Genomic DNA, 25,078 nt, shown 5'->3' on the forward strand with positions numbered 1-25,078 from the left:
AAAAAAAAAAAAAAAAAAAAAGACTCCAGCCAAACCGGCCACAGAGAAACTCCTGGGATCCTCCTGGGGTTTCATAACACCTACCAACCTTTATTTCTCATCAGCATTTCAGATGGCCCGAATGCTATTAAATGCTTACAAAATTCACCGGAGGGGTGAGAAGTGCCTTAAATGTACAGTGTCCCAGAAACACATTCCCAGAACATTTCCACTGCTTCCGCCCAAGCAGTCAGTCCTGCCCTTGGATGTCCTTGCTTCTAAATGCAGTTTTATCCACATCATAGAGCCTGAGGTTTGCTCTCACCAGTCCTAGAGGAACCCTGGCTCTCAGGCTCTGGGCCTTCTGCCCCGATGGAGAGTGATAGGGTTGGGGTATGGCTGTGACCTCTAAAGTGTCCCAGCCTTGTGACCCTCCAGTGTCTGGGTCCTTCCTGTTCTCCAGGGAAAGACACCTGCTGAGCCCTGTCTGAGATGTGGCCTAGCACTCAAGAAGATCCTCTCTCCTTCTCTTCCTCTTGTTTCTCCATCCCCTGTTCTCAGAACCTCCAAGGAAGAGGAAGCAGGAGTAAAGAGAGGCAAGAAATGCCACTGAAGACCAGGCGTGGTTGCTCATGCCTGTAATTAATTCCAACACTGGGCACGGTGACTCATGCCTGAAATCTCAAAACTGGGGGTGGTGGCTCACACCTGTAATCCCAGCACTTTGTGAGGCCAAGGCAGGTAGATCAGTTGAGGCCAGGAGTTCAAAACCAGCCTGGCCAACAGAGTGAAACCCCATCTCTATTAAAAATACAAAAATTAGCCCGGCATGGTGGCGGGTGCCTGTAATCCCAGCCACTTGGGAGGCTGAGGCAGGAGAATCACTTGAACTTGGGAGGCGGAGCTTGCAGTGAGCTGAGATCACACCACTGCACTCCAGCCTGGGCAACAGAGTGAGACTCTGTCTCAAAAAAAAAAAAAAAGAAGAAGAAGAAGAAATGCCACTGAGGCAGGGAGAAGGCCATGGCTTCAGCAGGAAGCTGGGGGCACCACAAGATGGGAAAGGAAATGAAAACCTTCATAAAACAAGAAGGGGCCAGGCACGGTGGCTCACGCCTATAATCCCAGCAATTTGGGAGGCCAAGACGGGTGAATCATGAGGTCAGGAGATTGAGACCATCCTGGCTAACATGGTGAAACCCCGTCTCTACTAAAAATACAAAAAATTAGCCAGGCGTGGTGGCGGGTACCTGTAGTCCCACGTACTCGGGAGGCTGAGGCAGGAGAATGGCGTGAACCTGGGAGGCGGAGCTTGCAGTGAGCTGAGATGCGCCACTGCACTCCAGCCTGGGTGACAGAGCGAGACTCTGTCTCAAAAAAAAAAAAAAAAAGAAGGATGATGCTGTCCTCCTTGTCCTCCTTCCCGTGTTCTCAGCTGTCCCAGCCCCATCCCAAAGAGCATCCACCATGGATCCTGTGGGCTCCACAACAGCAGGTGGGGCCTCGGCCATGGCTGCCTTCAGCATGGGTGAGTGGGGTGCAGAGGGCCAGGGCCCCATGATTATGGAGGCCACCTGCTAAATCCCTCCATCACCTCCTGTAAGGAGAATACAGTGACAGACTGGGGCCCATCCAGTTCCTGGATCACCTTTTCTAGGGGCTGTCTACGTGTTCTCTAAGGTACAGCTTTCCTGGGTTTCAGTTATGTGGGAATAATAATAGCTGTCCTAGATCAAGCCCTCACCCCCACCCCAGGCCTGGAATGGACCTGTCAGTGTCAGAGCTGCGGCCAACGTGCTCAACCCCACCTAGGTGGTTCTCACCCTTACCCTATCTCTGGGAGGGGGGTGGCATCAGGCCTGGGTTACAAAAGATAGATGGAGGCCCTGAAAAGTTAGATGGCTGCACAAAACAGGAGTCAGTCATGGGCCTGGGACCTGATGCCCGTCTGCTTGACTCCAGAGCTCTTTCCGAGATGGTGGAATGACCCCTACTCACTTGGCAATGGGGTGAACTCCACGGCCGACATGCTGGTGATCTTGCTGGGGTCCAGCTCTATGCGGTGGTATTCAAAGATGCTCCTTCGCCGAGATTCTGAAACAGAGGCAGAGCCTGTTGTCAGGAGCATGTCACAGGCAGAGGGCATCGAGGCCTCTTCCCAGACAGCCTGACAGGTCAGCCTGCTGCCACTGAAGGCAGTAAGTGCACCCAGCAGCCTGGGACGATGATGTTGGTGCTGCTGGAGACAGGGACAGGTGTGGACCTGGAGAGGAGAGTATCGTGGTGTGAGGCTAAGTGACTCAACGCAGAGACCTGGCTGCTCCAGGGGGCAGAACAAAGGGGATTCCCGTGCTTGCTTCCCCTTGCCTCTGCACCTTCACAACTGCTATTCCCCTGACCCAAGATGTTCTTCTGCCTCTTGTTCCTGTCTAGCTCATCCTTGCAGATCCAGCTCGAGGGCCACTTCCCCTGAGCAGCCCTCCTTGGCCAGCTCCCTCCTTTCCTCAACTCAGGCCAGGTGCCCCCTGTCCCACTGCACTCACCACACTGTGTGGACACGAGGGTCTATTTGGAGGCTGGGGATGTGTGAGACCATGATCATCTGGTCCTGAACCTCGCGGAGTGCTCTGTGAATGTCTGCAGATGGACAGGCTGACTTTTGCATGTTGCTGTCCACCATCCACCTCACCCCTTCTGGACAAATGCCCCAGCAAGGCTCAGGGTTTGGAGCCAGGCTCAAGTCCTACTTCAGTCCCTGCAGAAACTTCTCACAGGACCTCAGAGTCAGGAGACCCAAGTTCATTCTAGTTCTGCTCACGACTTGCTGGATAACCTTAGGCAAGTCATTTGGACCTCCGTTTCTTGTCTGTGGAGTGGAAAGACAGAAAGACCTGCCACAACACCCTTGGGAGGAAAAAGCTGGAATTGTAGATGAAAAGGCTTCTTTTAAAATGGCAATCTGTGGTGCTCTGATACTTCTCTCTAGGCCACGATACCCACCCAGGAACCATGACTTGGGGTTGGTTCTCTTCAACTTTGAAAGGCAGGCAGCCCAGCTGGGTGTGGTGGCTCACGCCTGTAATCCCAGCACTTTGGGAGGCTGAGGCAGGTGGGTCACTTGAGGTCAGGAGTTCGAGACCAGCCTGGCCAACGGGGTTTTTAGCAGAAACCCTGTCTCTACTAAAAATACAAAAATTAGCTGGGTGTGGTAGCACATGCCTGTAATCCCAGCTACTTGAGAGGCTGAGGCAGGAGAATCGCTTGAACCCGGGAGGCAGAGGTTGCAGTCAGCTGAGGTTGTGCTACTGCACTCCAGCCTGGGTGACAAGAGCAAGACTCTGAAAAAAAAAAAAAAGAGAGACAGAGAGAGAGAAAGAAGAAAGAAAGAAAAGAGGAAGAAAGAAGAAGCAAGCAAGAAAGAGAAAGAAAGAAAGAAGAGAAAGAAAAAAAGAAAGAGAGAAAGAGAGAAAGAAAGAGAAAAGAAACGAAAAGAAAATAAGAAGCAGACAGCCAGGAGTTGAGCTTTAAGAATGAGTTACCCAACAAGAGGAAAGGGCCACTCAGTGTTTGGTCTGCCCAACACCCTTTCGTCTTCTGGAAACAGCAGCATTCCTCTTGGGGTACTGTGCCCGGCCCATTCCTACAGGTGGACTGCACCACACAGCTGCCATCTTCTTCCGTGATCCTGCCTCTCTGGCCAGCCTGTGATTGGTCCAGGGCTGGGTATCTGCTGTAAGCTGGACCAATCAGAGAACTTCCCTGGGACTTTTCAACTGTAACCAAGAGGCCTTTTGCTCTCTGGTAATGAAGGTGGGAAGATGCAAGCTTGGAGCCTGTGAATGGCCACAGTTCTTGGCTCACTGGGAAAGCCAGAGAATGAAGCCACCTCGTGGAGAGAAACAGGAAGTGCTGGTGTGTTCTGGGCCCTGGGGTTCTGGGATCTGCCCTGGTGTTCAGCTCTTCTTTTGGTTCTTTGGGCTACTTCAGTATCCTCCGTGCACCCCCTTTTCCTTTTAAGCGGGTTTGAATTGAGTTTTCGTAACTAGAAGTAGGTAGGGACATATGTTTCTTGCTCAGCTGAAGGTGGTTTGGAGGAAAATTTCCCAGGGTGGCAGCAGAGCTGAGTAGGGGCATCCACAAAGGGGTGGGCGTCCCGTGCCACAGTTGGGTGCCCCGCCCCCACGTTGCCTTCTATATAAGGAATCTAGAGGAGTTTTGTCTGTGTTTCACATAGCATCTCAGCTATATCTCTTTATTGATTGATTGATTGAGACTGAGTCTCGCTCTGTCACCCAGGCTGGAGTGCAGTGGGATAATCTCGGCTCACTGCAACCACCGCCTCCCAGGTTCAAGCAATTCTCCTGCCTCAGCTTCCCGAGCAGCTGGGATTACAGGTGCCCGCCACCACACCTGGCTAATATTTTGTATTTTTGGTAGAGAGGGGGGTTTCACCATATTGGCCAGGCTGGTCCCGAACTCCTGACCTCAGGTGATACGCCTGCCTCAGACTCCCAAAATGCTGGGATTACAGGCGTGAGCTACCATGCCTGACCTGTATATCATTATTTATTTATCCTTAACCTTGGAATTAGTCCCTCTTACTTAATCCAGGACTGCACACCTGTGGGTCTGGCACCAAAGCATGCTCTCTTCCCGCCACACTGCCCTGCTGCAGGACACCTCAGCCCCTGAAACATTTAAGACCTTGGAATGTCATTCCATGCAGTGAAAAGAAGGCTGCTCTGCCATTGGTGTCAGTAAAGATCCCCTGGAGCTGAACAGCACCTGCAGCCCTGAGGCCTATGTCTGAAATGCTGGTGCCCCCCACTCCCATGCCACTAGGAGGGTGCACTTGCTACCCATGGGCCAGATGCTGCTCCAGGCCGAGTGTAAAGGGGAAAGCAGATGGGGGCACTGCTGAGAGCATGGAGGAAGAGAAGCTCAGCCCCTGGAGAGTGAGCACACAGGGAGAGGAGGCTTAGGGTTGCTGCAGCTGGGCAGACAGGCTCTGCCCTTACCGCCTGTGTGACCTTGGACAAGGGACTCAGTGAGCCACATCCACACATGGGGCTGGTGATGCCATTCGAATGGTGTTGTCCTGAGAATTAATGGAGACACTGTGTGTGTAACGCACGAGGACCCCAGGAGCCCTCGAAGCATGTGAGCCCCTTTTCTCTCTGCCCTGACTGCGTTTTTGCTGTTCTTCTCGGCTGAGACTCTAGGGCATTTTCAGCCTCTTCTAACCCCTGAAACTCCACCCTAAGCAATGTTTACAAACTTAAACATGCGGAGGAAGGATGGCACACACATTGCTTTCTCTCTCTTGTCCTTAATCTGTCTGTCTCCCTCTGTCTCGCTCTCTAGGATGGCATATTTCTTGTCAGCAAGTCTCTGATGGGTCCCCCAGGTCCCCGCTGCTGTGAAGAGAGAGGAGGACCACAGAGGCAGCCTGACTGTGGTGCTGTGCTGGCAATCCAGACTCCCTGTTCCCACCTGTCATCCTGCAGGCCTCTCCTCTCTTCTGCCACCCCCACAGTCCGGGCTGCCTGCTTCTCCTGCTGTGGATGCCACTGCCCCCACCCTGGCTTCCCCTTGTTTCTTCCTGGTTACTGTTTCTGGCTTTTGCCCCCACTGGAGAATGAGGTCATGGGAGCAGTGGGGTACAGCAGTGCTCAGGTGGTGAATGGACCTGGGGACCCTGGAGACTGAGGTGAATTTCCCACACCCCCTCTGAGGGCTGCTCAGAGAATACTTATCTTGGAATTCGTCTCCCCGCAACACACACCCACTGACTCCCATGGGGAGAGGTGGTGGAGAGGACTTTAGCCTTGGTCGTCCTTTCCTACCAGGAGGATGACGGCTCCAGCCCTGTAGCTCCTTCCTTTGCCCGACTCCTGCACTGGAGCCGGATGGTTTAGAATGAGATCCAGGCCTGCTCCCGCGTTTCCCTCCCTTCTATCTCAGGCAGATCAGGGAACTTGCTGCTTCTCAGGAAAGCAGCTGGACAGAGTGGGTGGGACGAGGAGTCCAGGTGGTCCCCAAGGCGAGTGCTGCGCAGGTGTGGGCTTTTCAAGAGAGGAGATGAGCTACAGCTGCAGAGACTCAGCCATCTCAGGTTGAGAGAGCAAAGGAGTTAAGAAGTCAAGTTGGCTGGGTACCTGTAATCTCAGCACTTTGGGAGGCCGAGGCAGGTGGATCACCTGAGGTCAGGAGTTTGCAAGCAGTCTGGCCAACATGGTGAAACCCCATCTCTACTAAAAATCTTAAAAATTAGCCAGGTGTGCTGGTGGGCACCTGTAATCCCAGCTACGTGGGAGGCTGAGGCGGGAGAATTGCTTGAATCCGGGAGGTGGAGGCTGCAGTGAGCCGAGATTGCACCACTGCACTCCAGCCTGGGCAACAGAGTGAGACTCTTATCTCAAAAAAAAAAAAAAAAAAAAGTGACGTCCTGCCATTCATTCATAAGAGGGGAAACTGAGGTTCAGATAGATTAACCCATAGACGGATATAACTTTGTATAACACTTTACTTTTAGATTATTTATTTATTTAGAGACATGCTCTCGCTCTGTCACCCAGGCTGGAGTGCAAAGGCGCAGTCACAGCCTTGACCTCCCAGGCTCAGTGATCCTCCTGCCTCAGCCTCCCAAGTAGCTGGTATTACAGGCACACTCCATCATGCCTGGCTAATTTCTGCATTCTTAGTAGAGACAGGATCTCCTTGTATTACCCAGGCTGGTCTCCAACTCCCGGGCTCAAGCAATCTGCCTGCCTTAGCCTCCCAAAGTGCTGAGATTCTAGGCATGAGTCACCACACAGGCCGCATCTCTTTACAATTTACCAAGCCTAGCCACAGCCTTAAATGGAAAACATCTACTTAAATGAGAAAACTACAAGAGCACAGCGCCACCATGCAGCACATTTGTTGACTCCTTCAGCACGTAGGTGCGGACACCTGCTGTGTGCAGGGGCTGTGCTGAGCGCAGAGCACTCCGTGAGCTCGCAGCCTTGCAGGTTACCTGGAGCTGCACCATCTCATTTGCCCTTACAGCTTTCTGAGGTGCACAGACAGACATCGCTGCTCTCCCCACTTTACAAAGGAGAAAAGTGAGATCGGAGAGGGGACGTTATTTGCCCAAAGCCACACGGTCTTTGTTTTAAAATCAGAGGCTAGACTTTTAAAACACCTCAGGGTTCAAAGCCACTAAAGCTCCAAAAAGTCACCGAAGTTGTGAGTGCAGATAAATATTTAACAACTGCCTGGGGGATGGGGTGCAGGCAGGGGCAGAGGAGTCCTGACTTGCAGTTGTTGCCAGTTTCTGTGGTGTAAATACTCCCACGGTGGCTGACTTCCAGCTACCCTTTCAAAAAAGTTACTGAACATGGAGTTAGGAAGAGCCATATTCAGTCGCCCCTCACCCAGCTGCATACATGATCTCTAGCACACCCCTGCTAAGAGCTTCCTGATTTGTGTTTCTAAAAGAGTCAAAGGGAAACATTTACATTTCTTTCTTTTTTGTTTTGTTTTGTTTGGTTTGAGACAGGGTCTCACTGTTGCCAAGCTGGAGTGTAGTGGCCAAATCACGGCTCACTGCAACCTTGGCTTCCTGGGCTCAAGTGATTCTCCCGCTTCAGTCCCTCCCCGCAGCTCCGCCTCCCCCACCGAAGGCACATGCCCTGGTAATTTTTTTTTATTCTGTGGTATAGACAGGGTCTCCCTATGTTGCCCAGGCTGATCCCAAACTCCTGGCCCCAAGCAATCCTCCTGCCTCCAATTCCCAAAGTGCTGGGGTTACAGGCGCGAGCCACCACGTCAGGCCACATCTCTTTACAATTTAGATGAGCATGGTGGCTCACACCTGTAATCCCAGCACTTCGGGAGGTCAAGGTGGGCGGATCACCTGAGGTCAGGCGTTTGAGACCAGCCTGGCCAACATGGTGAAACCTTGTGTCTACTAAAAATACAAAAAGTAGCCAGGCATGGTGGCGGGCACCTGTAATCCCAGCTACCCGGGTGGCTGAGGCAGCGGAATCGCTTGAACCTGGGAGGCAGAGGCTGCAATGAGCCGAGATTGCACCATTGCACTTCAGCCTGGGCGACAGAGAAAGACTCCGTCTTAAAAATAAATAAATAAGTAAAATAAATAATTAAGCCAAAATCCAAAAGATGGAATGATTGTGTGTTTGTCTCCTAAAGAATCCTAAGTCTGAGAGAGGAGGCCTCGTGGCAAGCCTCATAAATATCAGGCAGTAACTGCCAGGTGTCTACAGAGTCACTGTGGCTCTAGAGGAAGGAACCCTCCATCGAAAGCTGAGGGGGTGAGGAGTCCACAGAGCCCTGTACACGCATGTGCACACCCCAGCCCTCTGAGACTAACACACACCTGCACATGAGCACACACTCATATGCACACACATATACAACCCTTTGACGCAAGAAAGACCCTTTGCCAAGCACGAGTGGGATCTGACAGAGATTGGAGTGAGGATGGGCACCTTTATGTAATTCACATGCCCAGACGTGGCACCAAGGCCGCCTGTGCTGCAGGCACCCCTGAGTGATGTCAATAGCTATGAGAAGGTGACCTGGGCTCTGAGTGAGGCTGGGGGCCTGGGAACATCTAGATGAGGATGGAAAGTTTAAAGCAGACTTTCTCACGCCATCCCCACTCACTACCCCCAGGGGCCATCTCTCCTTCCCCTTCAGCACCAAAATGCAATGGGATCAAAAATAAACATGAAATTCCAGGTCTCCCGTGTCCTGACTTCCAGGGTGCCTGAGGCCATGGGTTCTAGAGTCCAATGTCAACATTTCTTACTTCAACTGCCTCATGCTTCAAGACTCAGCTCAAATGATGTCCCCTCCTTGAAGACTTCTCCCACTCTCAGGCAAAGTTACTGCCCCCCGACCCTGCCCCACTCTGAGTCTACAACCCCCTGAGCAATGTCCAGTGTCCCCTGTTACATCCCTCGGTCAATATCTCCTCTCCTGGCCACTCCTGCAGCCAGACCACAAGCTCCGCTAAGACAGAGTATCCATGGAATTCATCTCTGTACCTCATCCCCTAGCATCAGGCCTTGCACTTAACAGGACCTTAAGAAATGACTGTGAGTGAATGAATGGGTTACAAATAGTCATGAAAACCTCAGCAACTTATTATAACGTCAGCCCACAGTCCAAAGGAAGCACGCCCTTCCTCCCCAGCCCACCACAGATTACTGCCTTTCTCAAAAGGACAGCCCCCAAAGACTACAGTACAGACATGCCCCCTCCTAAGTTAGAGCCCAAAGCGGGAGGTGAGCTGGTTTTCAGGATTTCTCCACCTGCAAGGCTGCAGGGCAGATTTCTCCTCATCAGAAGGAAGGGGAAATGGGAGGGATAAAGGGACTCAGACTCTCTGTGCTCAGGGTGGGGCACAGATAGAGACTCGGACTTTTCAAGGGAACTGATTTCCAGGACAGAGACACAAGGGGCAGCCAGGGAAGGCAAGGCTCCTAGAAACCTCACGCCAGGCTCTAGGGATGGGTTTCCCCACCATCCGGGCTGGGGGGCAGAGTTGGGGATGTGCCCCAAACATGGGTGCAGCCAGAGACACCAGCGTGGTGGGGGAGGCTGAGTGGTAGCAGAAAGGGGGATGAGGGTTGGGGGTGGAACTATATCTCTAATTGAAACTATTTGCTCACTTCAACTGCCAGGTTGTACTTGTTCGAGTGTGGGTTTGGTAATGTTTTTATTTTTTTAATAAAAGAATCCTTACGCCCCCTGCCTGGGTTATTTGTTTTCGATTGTTTCACCAACATCTGGAGCTTGCCCAAGACAATGACTTCCATCTCCATGACCAACAGATCCTTTCTGGAACCAAGACGCAGGCTGCCCCAGAGCACCATTTCTGGCAGTTTAAGACGTTCTGTTTTATCGCTGCTTCCAGGCATCAAAGATTCAGAAATACTCAGGTCCAGACTTGGCAAATGCTGCTGCCCAAACAAGAAATGTTTTGGTTTTGGTTTTGGTTTTGGGGGGGGGGCGTGTTTTTTGTTTTGTTTTGTTTTGAGGCGGGGTCTTGCTCTGTCGCCCAGGCTGGAGTGCAGTGGCACAATCTCGGCTCACTGCAGCTTCCACCTCCCGCGTTCAAGCAATTCTCCTGCCTCAGCCTCCCGAGGAGCTGGGATTGCAGGTGCCCACCACCACACCTGGCTGATTTCTGTATTTTTAGTAGAGATGGGGGTTTCACCATCTTGGCCAGGCTGGTCTCGAACTCCTGGCCTCAAACGATCCACCCGCCTCGGCCTCTCAAAGTGCTGGGATTATAGGTGTAGCCACCGTGCCTGGCCCCAAACAAGGAATGTTAATGGTTCAAGCGAGAGGTTTGCATGTCCTTTTGTGTTTCAGTGCCAGATGCCAGTGGGAGAGCGCTGGCTTGGCCAGAAGAAGTTAGGAGAGGAAAAGTTGAACCACCCTGGAATGGGTGGTTACCATATAAAAAAATCTAAGAGGTTGGATTGGGAAAAAGTCTTCATTCATGCATTCTTTTGTTCCTTGGCTCATGTGATTATTCACTCAATCATCACAAGTTGAGCCCCAGCAGGGGACCCTGCCCCAGAGCTTTCAGCCCAGGGGGAGGAGTAGGGGGGTCCCTCAGTGTTGAAGCAAAGCAGAAAAGGACAGAGAAAGAAGAGGCCAGAAATGAATTGGAGCAGAGTAGTGGGAAAAACAGAAGTGAGAAGGGAAAAGAGGGAAGGATGGGCCCCCAGATGGATTAAAAACTTTCAACGAAGGGCACTTTAAAGGATTCTTTATCAGAAAAGGCAAAATCGGCCAGATCCTCAGCTTCTCCCTGCCCCTACTTCCTCACATGGCTGCTCCTAGATCCCTTCTGCAGCCAGCTCTGAGACCCACCCCTCCCTTACCTGCAGCCTGGCAGGAAGGCACACACACAGCTCAGGCCCTGACATATATCTGGACTCAAGTCTGCCTCGGAAAGGACAGGAAAGTTCCGGCAAAGGAGGAGGAACAGCATGTTGGGGCCGTCCAAGGCCAATCGGGGCCGTCCGAGGCCGTTCGGGGCCAGCCAAGGGGCAGGCTACATTCTGGAGCTCTTTGTAAGAAAATCCTCATTAACTGATCCCACTGATTCAGAATCCCTGTCAGTTTTGATGTTGGCAATGCTAAAGTTGCTTTTCTACTAACCATGAAATAAAGAGTTTCTTAAGCAAACGAACAGAGGAAATAATACTGATTTCTCACGGTCTCTCCAGTCACACAGCAGACACACTGCCCTGTGTGTTTTGAGTGCCTCTGCAAACAGATGCTGCTAATTGCACATGACTTTTCTTTTCACCAAAGATGCTTTGCAGACTCTGCTGAAAAGCCTGCGGAAGATTTTGTATGAGGAAGTACTGGTACTTCATACCTCTCCTACCCTCTCCCACAGGGGTGAAGCTGTGAAGAGTCCTCCCCATTGCACCTCCCATCCCCTCGCCTAGCAGGGGTGGGGAGGAAAGTGTTTAGAACCTGGGGGAGGAGAGTTAGTGTTTAGAACCTAGGGGAGGAGAATTAGTGTTTAGAACCTGGGGGAGGACAGTTTCCCCAGACAGGGTTCAGTGGCTGGGGATTCCTAAAAAGTGAGGAATCAAGCCCCCCTCCTCACATTGCCCCAGGCAGGGAGGAGTCAAACCTGGGCACAAGGACAGTGACGCCACCCATTCTTTATGATCAGGTGGGCTTGGTCAACAGGATAATCGATGGTAATCATGGGGTCTGCAGACCAGATAGCTCTTCCTGAACTTCTGTTTCCTTTAAGCCATGATCATTGGGGGTTTACTATTACCTGCAGCTCAACCTAATCCAAACAAATTCCCTGCTTGCCGGATTGAATGTGAGACCCAAAGTCATCTGACCTCTCAGTCACATAAAAGCCATTCCTCCCCTGGAGCAGAGGCTGTGGCTTATTTTAAACCCCGATGAGGGCCACGGATACTGTTCCAGAAAAAAGCATGGATGTGAATATGTTCCACTTGCATTTCAATACTCCACATACAAGCCTTACACGATGGCTCAAGTCTCAGCACTTTGGGAGGCCAAAGAGGGAGGATGGCTTGAGCTTAGGAATTCAGTATCACCCTAGGCAACATAGTGAGAGCTTGTCTTTACAAATAATAAATAAATAAATAAGCCGGGCATGGTGGTGCACACCTATAGTCTCAGCTACTCAGGAGGCTGAGGCAGGAGGATCGCTTAAGCCCAGAAAGTTGAGGCTGCAGTGAGCTATGATTGTGCTACTGCACTTCAGCCTGAGTGATAGAGCAAGACCCTGTCTGTCAAAAAAAAAAAAAAAGGGCCAGGTGCAATGGTTCACACCTGTAATCCCAGCACTTTGGGAGGCCAAGGTGGGCAGATCACCTGAGGTCAGGAATTCGGGACCAGCCTGGCCAACATGGTGAAACCCCGTCTCTGCTAAAAAATACAAAAATTAGCCAGATGGGGTGGCGGGCGCCTGTAATCCCAGCTACTCCAGAGACTGAGACAGGAGAATTGCTTGAACCCAGGAGGTGGAGGTTGCAACGAGCCAAGATTGCACCGTTGCACTCCAGCCTGGGCAACAAGAGTGAAACTCCATCTCAAAAAAAATAAAAATAAAAATTCCATATACAATCTTAAGATTCCCAGACTTCCTGAATTTTATGCCTGTTCCCATAAGCTAAAACCTCTGACAAAAGGGATGCAATTTCCAAAACACTCAACTCCCAGACTCAAGTGGTATCAGGTCACAACAGAGCAGAGGACAAGGTCTATGCTATGTCCGTTTCCTTCAGTGGTGCCCTAACCCCAGCAACTAGGTCCACTTTCTTGTAGTTATTCATTTTCTAAAAATTTTAGTGCCTGCCCACTGGGCTCGGTGCTGGGGGCCATAGAGAGCCCCCAAGGAATTCACACCTAGTTGGGGAGGATGACAAGTTTTACGTTGAGAGTATCAGCATTTGTTCTCACCACCACTAGAAAGAAAAGAAGAAGAAAAAAGTATCAGCGAAGTGCTGGGGGAAAGAAGAGGAAGCCGTGAATTCCACTGCATGGCGGAGTGGTTATTTGCACAGCATCTGACCTGGGCTGCTGGATAGGGAGAATGGTGCCAAGCAGTAAAAAAGATTGGAGTAAGAGGCGTTTTATACAAGCAGACTGTCATAGCGATGTGGACAGCCCTTCGCATGTTCAGGGAACCCAGGGGACACAGACCAGAGCTGCCCAGGCAGAGGGCAGTGAGTGGAGGGAGGGTTTGGAAATGCTCCAACGTGATTGACTGCGCCCAGCTGTACCCGGCCTTGAATGCCACACTGAGGATTTTGACCTGATCCATGGGCAGCAAGGAGTCAGAGAATGATGTGATCAGATCTGACAGTGACAAGGAGGAACAGGAGACGGAGGGAAGGAGGACAAGGCGGGACCTGCTGGCAGTGTCTGGGGGTCAGGTGCTGGCTTTCACCTGGCAGGTAGACCCAACACCTCAGCACACAGCACCTGGAGTCAGACTCCAACAGCTCCCACCACCAAGATTTCCTCCTGATCTCGCAGAGCAGACATAGCCTTCCTGCTGTTTCAGGCGGGCTGTGCTTCCCTGCCCCTCTTCACCATACATCTCTCTGGTTTGCTCTAAAGGAGCTTCTCATTCCAGAATCACAGAAGAGCCTCAGAGGCAGATGCTACCAGGGATCTGAGCCCCTCTAATTCACCCTCATTCCACAGCTTGATCAGGCACATGTTTCCTGAGACTCTGCCCCGAGGAAGCCCTGTGAGGGAGGCGCGGATGAAACGGACACGTCCCTGCCCCCAGGTGGGCTGAGTAATGTACACGGGATGCGGGATAGGGAAGGAAATAAAACACAGACACCAAGAACAGTTCCAAGAAGCAGCCTGGGGAGTTTGCACACAGGGCTGTGGGTGTTTGGGGGAGCTGAGGAGGAAAAGATTCCTCTGGGCGGAACGGCGTTGGTTCAGTCTAAGAAAGACTCAGTGGTGGACTCCAAGATTTAAATGGAGAAGATCTGGACTTGAATTCTTCCTTTCATAGCTGCGTGACCACGGATATGTCACTCTGCCTCTCTGAACATCTGTGTCCTCATTTAGAAAGGGACAAATGTATAAACTCACAATGTTTAGGGGAAGATCCAAGACACTGTCCTGCTCAGTGCCTGGGAAAGAGGATTATAATCAGAGTAGTAGGCAGATGCTAACACGCCCCCAAAGAGCCTCTATGGTTGCTGCCTGGTATCCATGTCCAGGTACAATCCAGTCCCTGAATGTAGACTGGATCTGTGATTTGCTTCTAGCCAGCAGAATATGGCAAGAAAAAAAAAAAAAAAAAAAAAGAGAGAGAGAGAGAGGATGTTACTTCTAAAATTAAGCTATAAAAAGACCCTGGTTTGCATCTTCCTCGCACTCTGCTGCTGTCTCGCTTGCCTATTCTGATGGAAGCCAGCTGCCGCATCATGGGGAAGTTTACCAGGCAAGGAGCCAAAGAAGGCCTCCTTGGGGAACTGAATCCTGAATCCTGAATCCTGCATCTTGAATCCTGAATCCTGCCAAACCACATGAAAGTTCTGAAGCAGGTCCCAACCCTCCCCACCTGCCACCCCATCATGGGGGTAACTGTGACCCTGGCTAACACTTTTTTTTGAGACAGAGTTTCACTCTTTCACCCAGTGAAATGGTGAGTGAGTGGTGTGAGGAGTGAAATGGTGCGATCTAGGCTCACTGCAAGCTCCGCCCCTCAGGTTCATGCGATTTTCCTGCCTCAGCCTCCCGAGTAACTGGGATTACAGGTGCCTGTCACCCCTGTCCCCACATACCCGCTTAATTTTTTTTTTTTTTTTTTTTTGTTGAGACCCGGAGTCTTCGCCTGTCACCGCAGGCTGGGTGCGTGGCTGCATTTTCAGCTCACTGCAAGCTCCCACCCCGGATTCCACGGCCATAATAAACCTCCTCGCCTCAGCCCTCCCAAGTGAATGGGACACCAGGCCACCACCACCACCTGCTAATTTTTTTTTTTTTTAATTTTATATTTTTAGTAGAATGGGGTCTCAACCGTGTTAGCCCAGGAATGTCCCTCCGATCTCCCTGACCTGGGTGATCTCCCGCCTCCAGCCTCCCAAAGTGCTGGGATTACATGTGTGAGCCACCACGCCCGGCCCACACCCAGCTAATTTTTGTATTTTTAGTAAAGATGGGGTTTCATTATGTTGGCAGGCTGATCTCAAATTCCTGACCTCAGGAGATCCACCTGCCTTGGCCTCCCAAAGTACCGAGATTACAGGTATGAGCCACTGCACCTGGCTGCTGGCTAACACTTCAATCACAGTCTGTCAAAATTGTAAATACCCCTGCCCTTTGACCTAATGATCGAACTACTGAGAATATAGTGTATGGAAATACACAGGGGCATGAAAGTACCTACTGTATTATTTGTTATAGCCCAAGATTAAAAACAACTGAAAGTCTACCCCCAGGGGGCAGGTTAAATTAAAGTCCATCCGTGGAATGGACTATCACGCAGCCATTAAAGAGAAGAATGAAGCAGCTCACTGTGTGCTGAGACAGAACGGCGGGCAGGATGTACTCTGTTCAAGTGCAGAACCACAGACATCATATGCTATCAAATACACACACAGACACACACACACACACACATACACACACACTTAACTGAAGGCTTGCAGCTCTGGAGATAACCCAGAACCCTGGTTTCCCCTCCCTTTGCCTCCAGGGAGGGGAAATGAGAGGTGGGAAACAGAGACAGAGTTCAGGGGCAGGTGAAAAACCTAATCTCTGTACATCCTTTTATATCTTTTGCATTTTAGACTAGATACATTCATTCATGAAAAAATATAATTTTATAAATGAAGATAAAGAAATGCATTAGTAAATAGGCTGGGCGCAGTGACCCAGGCCAGAAATCCCAGCACATTGGGAGGCTTGCAGGGGAGGTTAGCTTGAGCTCAGGAGTCTGAGACCACCCCAGGCAACATAGGAAAACCCTGTCCATCTCTACAAACAAAATTTAAAGATTAGCTGGGCATGGTGGCATGTGCCTGTGGCCCCAGTTTCTTGGGAGGCTGAGGTGGGAGGATGGCTTGAGCCCAAGTGTTCGAGGCTGCAGTAAGCTACCATGATGGACACTGCGCTCCAGCCTGAGACCCTGTCTCTAATAATAATAATAATAATGGATAGTAATTCATGGCTGGGCATGGTGGCTGACTCCTGTAATCCCAGCACTTTGGGAGACCGAGGCAAGCAGATCACCTGAGGTCAGGAGTTCGAGACCAGCCTGGACGATGTGGTGAAACCCTGTCTTTACTAAAAATACAAAAATTAGCCAGGCATGGTGGCAGGCGCCCATAAACCCAGCTACTCAGGAGGCTGAGGCAGGAGAATCACTTGAACCCAGGAGGCAAAGGTTGTAGTGAGCCAAGATTGCGCCACTGCACTGCCTGGGCAACAGAGCGAGACTCCATCTCAAAAAATGAATAGTAATTCATGGAAATGGCAAAAATCTCAAAGAGGGATGTGCAAACAAGTAAAGGTGGAAACTCTGCACCACTACAGCATGCGACTTTTTGTCCCTGGTCACAAAAGCTGCATGAAAGTACAAAATTACTGTGGTGGCAGCATCTAACCTGCGACACCCACATGAGGACTCCGCTTGTTCCAAGTCCTGCACTGTTCGCTACAGAACCAGGTGTCCTGCTGGATTATAAAATACTGAGTTATAAAGTTTATTTACCACAGTAAGATATTCTTATACAGGACTCACAGCCTGATGTGCCAGACATCGGGCCCAACACTTTACATACACTATCGCCTGCGTGTTTGCAGCAGCTGTAGGGGCAAAGTATCACTCTTATCCCCATTTTACAGATAAAGAAATAAACGCAGAGAGGTTAAGTGACTCACCAGAGGTCAGATGCTTGTGGAAAGTGTGGACTCCAGCTCAGGCTTCCAGTTCCAGAGCTGAGCCCCTAACATTCCGCTGAACTTTGCATATAGAAGGTACTGGGTAAAGCCTTTTAACTAAGCCCTGGTCCTTTCCTTCAGATTAAAAAAAAAAATAGATTAAAGGCCCCATTATTCCCCAACCCCCAAATTTCTGTTAAAGATAGAGGCTTGGCTGGGCAGGGTGGCTCACGTCTGTAATCCCAGCACTTTGGGAGGCCAAGATGGGAGTTCAGGAGTTTGAGACAAGCCTGGGAAACATATCAAGACCCTGTCTCTACAAAAAATAACAAAATTAGCCAAGCATGGTGGCATGTGCCTATGGTCCCAGCTACTTGGGAGGCTGAGGTGGGAGGATAACTTGAACCTGGGAGGTGGAGGCTGCAGTGAGTTGAAATTGCACTACTGCATTCATCCTGAATGACAGCGAAACTTTGTTTCAAAAAAAAAAAAAAAAAACAGCTGTGCTCAGATGCTGAATGCCTCAAGGGCAAGGGCAGATGCCCTTCCTCCTCACTGTATCTCAGCAGCGCCTGGAACATAGTGGCCCAGTGTGTAAGTAGGAACTCAGAACACGAGTACTGGAATTGAACAGAAATAGGCAATGATGTCTTCCCTGGGAAGCCCTGATTTCACAGAACGGCGGTACCTTGCCCCTCTACAGGAAGGTGACTTGGTGGCTCCCAAGGGTGTCCTTCCATCCAGCCTGGCATGGCGACAGTGGAGTTGAGAATGCCCCCAGGCCCCATCAAGGCCCAGGTGGGGTGGGAAGGGCAGACAAAGGCTCCTCCCCAGACCTCCCGGGGTCCTACATGGCAGAACTTGTGCATATGGCTCAGCAGAAGAGATCAGGTTAAAAAGTCTCTGAGTCAAAGGTCTAGAAGGAGCAGCAGTGGATGGGATGCTTGCCACCTCCCCAGGAGCACAAATCCAAGACCCTTGTAAGCTTGCAGTGGGGGTCGACAGCAGGGGCAGGGGAGAAAGAGCTATGATCTCCAAAAATGTCAGCACTGGAAGATGGCCTGGGAGGGAGAAGCACTCTTTCAGCTACTCCCCCATTTTGTAGATGAGGCAACTGAGGCTAGAAAGATGATGTGGTTTGCTAGAAAGATGACAGGGAGGTCACAGCATGGCCGAGGCTGGATTCCTGTCTCCTGGCATCCTATGACGCTCCTTTTATCACCTGGAGTGGGAAGGCCACGATGGTTGTGTTCTGGGAGGACTCAAAGTCTCTACTAGGGCATCTTTGGAGGTTTTCTACATGGAACAGGGGCTGAGTGGAAGGGCTGTGGCTCCCTTTCCCCTCAACAACCACAGCAGTGCCTCCCATTGGAGATTTTGCTGGAGAAGATGGTCCCTCTGCTATAACAAAAGAAAGCTGGAAGTCACTGGGCCTCTTTTCCTCCTTGGTTTCTCTGTCAGCTCTCTGCCCTTTGTCTACTCCCTGCCACTGCCATCCCCCCAGCAGCTCAGGTTCAGTCTGAACGGAGTCCTACCCCCATCAAGGCCTCTGCGGGGTCCCTGGAGACTCACCTGGCACATCCGGGGATGGATTGAGAATCATGAAGGCGTCCGATAGGCCGGTTTTGACAGGATGCTGGGAGGAGCTGATTTCCGGGACAGACATAGGGATCTGCGGTAGGGAGAAGAGGGTACGTCCACCTCCCAAACGCTCTGGGGCCCACCCAGCCCTCCCCTGTGAGCTCCAGACCCATCTTTCTGGATGGCACCACCTCCTGGAGGACTCCAAAACAATGGGAGCCCAGTTGGACCCCACCCAAATTCCAAGTCCTCTCCACACCCCCTCCAAGCACATTTTCTTCTTTCCTTGGTCTCGGTGAATGGCACTCTGTGCAGGCCAAAAACCTGGGACTCACCCTTTTCCCTTCCCTTTCTTTCATTTCTTCCCTTACCCATCTAATGCACCTGCAAATTCTGTTGCTTAACCTGCTAAGTGGCTCTCAAATCTGTCCGTTTCTTTCCATTTCCCCCCATCCTACTCGAAACTGCTGTCACCTTTCTCCTAAATTACTTCCCAGTATTCCCTCTAAGCCCCCAACAACCTGTTCTCCACTCTAAAGCCAGAGTGACCTTTCTCAAGGGCAAATCTGTGGTTCCCTTGCCCTGTCCCCTGCCCCTCACTCCCTTCCAGCCATGCTGCCTTCTTCTTCTTCCGTTTTTTTTTTTTTTTTTTTTTTTTTGAGATGGAGTCTCGCTCTGTCGTCCAGGCTGGAGAGCAGTGGCACGATCACAGCTCACTGCAAGCTCCGCCTCCCGGGTTCAAGTCATTCTCCTGCCTCAGCCTCCTGAGTAGCTGGGACTACAGGCACCTGCCACCACGCCTGGCTAATTTTTTGTATTTTTAGTAGAGATGGAGTTTCACCATGTTAACCAGCATGGTCTCGATCTCCTGATCCGCCAGCCTCGGCCTCCCAAAGTGCTGGGATTACGGGTGTGAGTCAACGCACCCGGCTATTTTTTTTTTTTTTTAATAGAGGTGGGTGTCTCGCTATGTTCCCCAGGCTGGTCTTGAATTTCTGGGTTAAACCAGTCCTCCCACCTCAGTCTCCCAAAGCACTGGGATTATAGTAATGAGCCACCACACTGGCTCATCATGCTGCCTTCTTTTTTTTTTTTTTTTTTTTTTTGAGACAGAGTCTCACTCTGTTGCCCAGGCTGGAGTGCAGTGGCACAATCTCGGCTCACTGCAACCTCCAACTCCTGGGTTCAAGCGATTCTCCTGCCTCAGCCTCCTGAGTAGCTGAGATTACAGGTGCCTGCCACCACGCTTGGCTAAATTTTTAAAATTTTAGTACAGATGGGGTTTCATCATGTTGGCCAGGCTGGTCTTGAACTCCTGAGCTCAGATGATCCACCCGCCTCAGCCCCCCAAAGTGCTGGGATTACGGGCATGAGCCACCGCGCCTGGCCCATGCTGCCTTCTTTCAGTGCTTTGTGCCAGCCATGCCCTGTCCTGCCTCAGGACCTTTGCATGTGCTGTTTTCTCTCCTGGAACATACTTCATTCTCCTCTTTGCTTCCTGAACTCATATTTATCCTTCAGATTTCAACTCTTTTCCTCAGCAAAGCCTCCCCTGGCCTCTGTCAAGGTTAAGAGGTGTGTGAAAGGCTCAGCTAGCACCAGGCACCTCTACTTGTCACAGTGGTGATTCTACATTTGTCCCTGTAATTATTGTCCATCTCCACAACCAGACTTACAGCTCCAAAAGGGTAGGACCCGCAACCATCTTGTTAACTGCTGTATTCCCAGCAGCAAGTCCCATGCCTGGCACATCGTGAATTCTCTAAATATTTACTGAATGAAGAAAGGCTCCAAGACCCAGCTATCTCTGCAGCTGGGTCTACTCACCTCTTTATAGCCGAAGACAATGCGGCCGTCACGGTGCAGAGCTGCCTGGAAGGTGAAACTGCCCCTGTCTTCCCAGCCTTGGAGATAGACATGGTCCCACTGAACCACAAAGACTGTCCCTAGGGAGAAGAACAGAGACCCGGCTGGACAGGAGATCGTGCAAGGAGCAGGGCCCTACAGAAATGCCAGCCAGAGGGTGATGGCCACAGGTTGGGATGATGGGGAAGTTTGCAAATTTAAGGAGGCTGGAGCTGGGCAGCTCACTAAAGCAGCCTGGCTTCCGAGCAGCAGAGGAGCCAGAAGATCCCGCTTCAGCCCCAGATACTGTACTTGATCATCTCTTTCCCTTTCCTTCTTGGGAGTCTATTCTGACTCCTTGAGATAAAAGAAGGAGGAATGTCTGTTCTTCTGGGTTCAGATGGGGTTCAAGGAACATCCTGGTGAAAGTAAGAAACAACAAAGGCCCCTAACATTTATTTTACCTCGACTAAGAGCCAAGCACTGTCATTTTGTTATCTCATCAGATTATTCTGGGTGGCAGGCATTTTTGTCCCCATCTGACAGGTGAGGAAACTGAGCAGAGAAAGGTAGGTGGCCGCCTGGCTGTGGGACTGCGGGACTCTTGCCCTCTCTAGGCCCTGTGCTCCTCTAGAGGGCTGGACAAGGGATCCCTGGAGCTGGGTGACTTAAATTCTGAGATCCGGTCTCACCATTGTCAAAGTACACAACTGTGGAGTTGTCGGAGTAGCCAGGGTTGAAGTTGGCCATCAGGGGCGCCACATACTGAGTAGCTGTGAGCATCCGATGGATCACATCCCCCATGAAGATGAAGCCTAGGGTGGGAGACGTGCAAAGGAGTCACCAGAAATGGCCCAGAGGGGTCGCTTTGGGGGCCTTTTCCCCCAAGGGCAAGAAGGGCAGCGCAGGCGGAGCTGGAAGTGAGCCTGAGATCTCTGTCGCCCATCCCCATCTGGCGGGCTCTGGGTCTGGTGTGCATGGAGCCGAAGGGCCCTAGACAGGAGAGGGTCCTCCCTGTTCCTTCAGTGGGACACAGACTATAGGGTGAGGGGGCAGGAAGAGGAGGGGATTTGCAGCTTTTCCCATCCCTGGGGAAGTGGGATGTGGAACTGAAGTGCAGGGATTAAAGACAGAAGCCTCCTATCAATAGGGAGCCTGGCCCCAGAAGCCCAAGCTCTCAGAGGGGTCTCCCTCTCCCTCTTATTCAGTGACTCCAGGTCACAGGGCTGTCCACACTGACTCATGCTGGCCCAAGGAGACACACACACGCACGCACATGAGCAGGTCAGTTGATGCAAGGGGGATGCTCTGACATCCACTGACCCCCGCTCCTGAGAATCAGGCTCCTGTTAGAACTGAATGTGCGTTCCTCCCACTTCATCTACATAACCCTGTCTCCAGTTTGCCACCCCTGGGAGGGCCCCTGAGTTCGGGTTGAGGTCTCCAAACCCTCCCCGGGGCCCCACGATGTGGCCTTACCTCCAGTTGCTATGGTGATCTGCCGCAGAAGATGCCCGTAGAAAGGGAAATCAAAGGACAAGACCACTCTCTGCAGGGGATGGGAGAAAGTCAGCATGCCCTGGGCACCCACACTGCCTCGTGCTTGTTTGGACAGAGTAGGGAGCAGGCATGCCCAGGGCCACTACTGGGCACCCCAACTCTGGCAAAGTCCCATGGGAATCCCTGGAAGGTACCTCCCAGGTCACAGACCTCGGGCCACAGCCATGCCCACTGACCAGGAAGGGTGGGTTGGCCCCCAGCCTCCCAGCCCAGGGAAGCACGGCTGGGGACTGGGGCACTCACCGAAGCCTGCCGGTGGGTGTTGGAGAGTATTGTGTGGATCTTCACTTGGCTCCGGTTGGCCTCGGCCACATCTACCCACAGTTCCCGGCTGCGGGGCTCACTGGGGCCATAGAGACGGGACACATAATAACTGTGGTTGTCCTCCTGCCAGCACCAAAGATAAAGCCCACAGGAGGTGTGAGTAGTCAGCATTCCAGGAATCACTCTCTGCCCTTCCCCACTCAGACTTCTGGGTACAGGAAGTCACCACCCTCCCAGGGCGCTGGACCTGTGGCCCCAAGGGCTGGTTTAGGCCTAGGACCTCCTGGGTTCCCCCTTGGCTCCAGACAGCTCACTAGCTGGCCCCTAGCAGTGCCCCAACAGGCCTGGCCACAGCCAAATCCACACCTGCTGCACTCATGCTCAACCCTCCTGTTCCCAGACAAGCCAGGAGGCTGGCAGCCCCTGAATCCCTTCAGACCATGACCAAGGCTGAACTTGGCTTGGGGCATGAGGGAGGAACAGACAGGATGGCCCCAAACCGGGCCCTTGTTTTCAGGGAACTCCCAGGCCAAGGGAGACTCATAGTCCCTGCCCTGGAAGAATGCCCTATTTAATGGAAAAGAAAAATCTGAGCTGGACATGGTGACTCACGCCTGTAATCCCAGCACTTTGGAAGGCCAAGATGGGCGGATCACTGGAGGTCAGTTCAAGACCAGCTTGGCCAACACGGTGAAACCTTGTCTTTACTAAATATACAAACATTAGCCTGGCCTAGTGGCACACGCCTGTAGTCCCAGCTACTCGGGAGGCTGAAGCACAAGAATCACTTGAACCTGGGAGGCGGAGCTTGCAGGGAGCCGAGATCGCACCACTGCAGTCCAGCCTGGGCGACAGAGTGAGACTCCGTCTCAAAAAAAAGAGAAAAATCTGGATCTTAGAAGGCACCAGTCTAAAGGAGGAGGGTGCCTCTTGATCCTGGGGAGTTGCCAGTCTGGAATGAGACTTGTAAAAACAGAGGAGCAGACACAGACCCTCAAGCAGAGCTGATACAGAACCCAGAGCCCACACAGCATCACCAGGGGGGTGGGAAGGGGAGAGAAGCAGCAAGGATTCCTTCCAGGCATACCTCTGAGCCTTTGCTGTGTGCCTGGTGGAGATAAAATAAAGAAGCCAGAATGCTGTGGGCTGGGGGTTCATTCTGCAAAGCTCTCCTGCAGAGGAGCACTTGGGCCAGGGTTTAAAGGAGGCCAGAGAAATGGTTGGCGGAAAGACGTAAGAGCCAGAGAGGGGCGATGTGGAAGCACTTCCTGGAGCCGGCCCAAGAGCGCCAGCCGCAGGAGGAAGGCGGGCAGGGCAGGCAGGTTCCCTCGGCAGCCACCGCCACAGAGATAGGGCTGCGGACCAGTGAGGAGCCCTGGGTCATTAATCAGGCTGCCCAGTGGTGGTGGTGGCAGACACAGCAGAACAAACGACATTCTCCCTGCCACGCTGCCAGCTGCCCAGCCGGCCCTTGCCCTGGGCCCAGCATGAGTGGGGACAAGGGGTTCCTGCAATCCTCACCTGCCAGAAGGCACTCTGCTCTTACGACAAGTGACACGCTCTGGGGACCTGGGGTCGGGGCAGGCCGGGGCAAGAGGAGCAGATAAAGCACGGTTGGTTGGTGTTGGGGGCTATTTCCTCTGCCACTGCCCTCCCTTCCTGCCTCCAGACAGCCCATGCCTCCACCCATCCTCAGCGGGGCAGTCAAACCAATCAAAAACACCTCTCTGTTCACAGGCTATCCAGGGCTCCCTCAAGACACTGTCCTTGAGACAAAAACCAAAGCTCTTAGGCTGGCGTGCAAGATCCCACCATGAGCCAGCTCCAGCCTCTCTCTAGCTCCTTCTCTCTCCTCTCACCACCTCTTGCATCCTTGTGCACCCACCCCTGCAGACCAGACTCCCCTGACGGCCTCAAGCCATCAGTGGTCACTCGTGCCATTGCCCACGCTGGTCCTCCTGTCTGGAATGGCTGCCCTTGCCTTCTCCCTTTGGAAGATTCCTGGTCATTCAACACTCAGCTTAAACTCTGCCTTCTTTTATTTTTGAGACAGAATCTCGTTCTGTCGCCCAAGCTGGAGTGCAATGGCATTACCTCGGCTCACTGCAACCTCCACCTCCCGAGTTCAAGAGATTCTCGGCCGGGCGCGGTGGCTCAAGCCTGTAATCCCAGCACTTTGGGAGGCCGAAACGGGCGGATCACAAGGTCAGGAGATTGAGACCATCCTGGCTAACACGGTGAAACCCCGTCTCTACTAAAAAATACAAAAAACTAGCCAGGCGAGGTGGCGGGCGCCTGTAGTCCCAGCTACTCAGGAGGCTGAGGCAGGAGAATGGCGTAAACCCGGGAGGCGGAGCTTGCAGTGAGCTGAGATCCGGCCACTGCACTCCAGCCTGGGCGACAGAGCGAGACTCCGTCTCAAAAAAAATAAAATATTCTTTAAAAAATACCCTCACCCCTTCTCATGGCCTCCAGTGCCCATGTGATCTGGCCCCTGCTCCCTTGCTGACCGCATGTCAATCATTCGCCCTGCTCCCTAATTTCCACACACCATGGCTTTTCTATTCCTTGAACACGACCAAATTTTCACTCACTCCAAAACATTTCTCTTGTTGTTTCCCCTGCTTTGGACATTCTTCCCCAGATTTTGATAATTCTATTTCTTCATCATTCAGATCTCATCCAAATGTCACTTCTTAGAGTTTTGCTTCTGGAAATGGTTCTCAAACTCAGAACAACTAGAAAGCCTAGTGAAATATAACTACATCCATTTAGAGGCATCAGAGAGATACCCAATCAGTGCAGAAAACAGGTGTGAGAGAGAACGGAGGCCCAGAGATGATCCTGGAGTTTGGGACCACTTTTCCCCAGAGGCAGATGCAAATTCTGAAAGTGGAAGCTGAGAGAC

At 51.8% G+C, this 25,078-nt stretch overlaps 1 protein-coding gene across 3 annotated transcripts in view; it reads right to left on the minus strand.

The window, feature by feature from the left end:
• The window catches only part of PLXDC1 (plexin domain containing 1), a 92,633-nt gene that overhangs the window by 20,040 nt on the left and 47,515 nt on the right, over positions 1–25,078 (minus strand). For all 3 annotated transcript variants that reach the window (XM_017879015.1, XM_017879014.1, XM_017879016.1), the window contains exons 3-8: positions 22,150–22,293; positions 21,826–21,895; positions 21,039–21,161; positions 20,329–20,447; positions 18,493–18,592; positions 1,978–2,073 (exon numbers count right to left, since the gene is read on the minus strand). In XM_017879015.1, the coding sequence (XP_017734504.1) occupies positions 1,978–2,073; positions 18,493–18,592; positions 20,329–20,447; positions 21,039–21,161; positions 21,826–21,895; positions 22,150–22,293 (652 nt within the window). The remainder of the gene's footprint in view (positions 1–1,977; positions 2,074–18,492; positions 18,593–20,328; positions 20,448–21,038; positions 21,162–21,825; positions 21,896–22,149; positions 22,294–25,078) is intronic.

Source organism: Rhinopithecus bieti, unplaced genomic scaffold, assembly GCF_001698545.2.
Source record: "Rhinopithecus bieti isolate Rb0 unplaced genomic scaffold, ASM169854v2 scaffold_10685, whole genome shotgun sequence".
NCBI classification, from domain to species: Eukaryota; Metazoa; Chordata; class Mammalia; order Primates; family Cercopithecidae; genus Rhinopithecus; species Rhinopithecus bieti.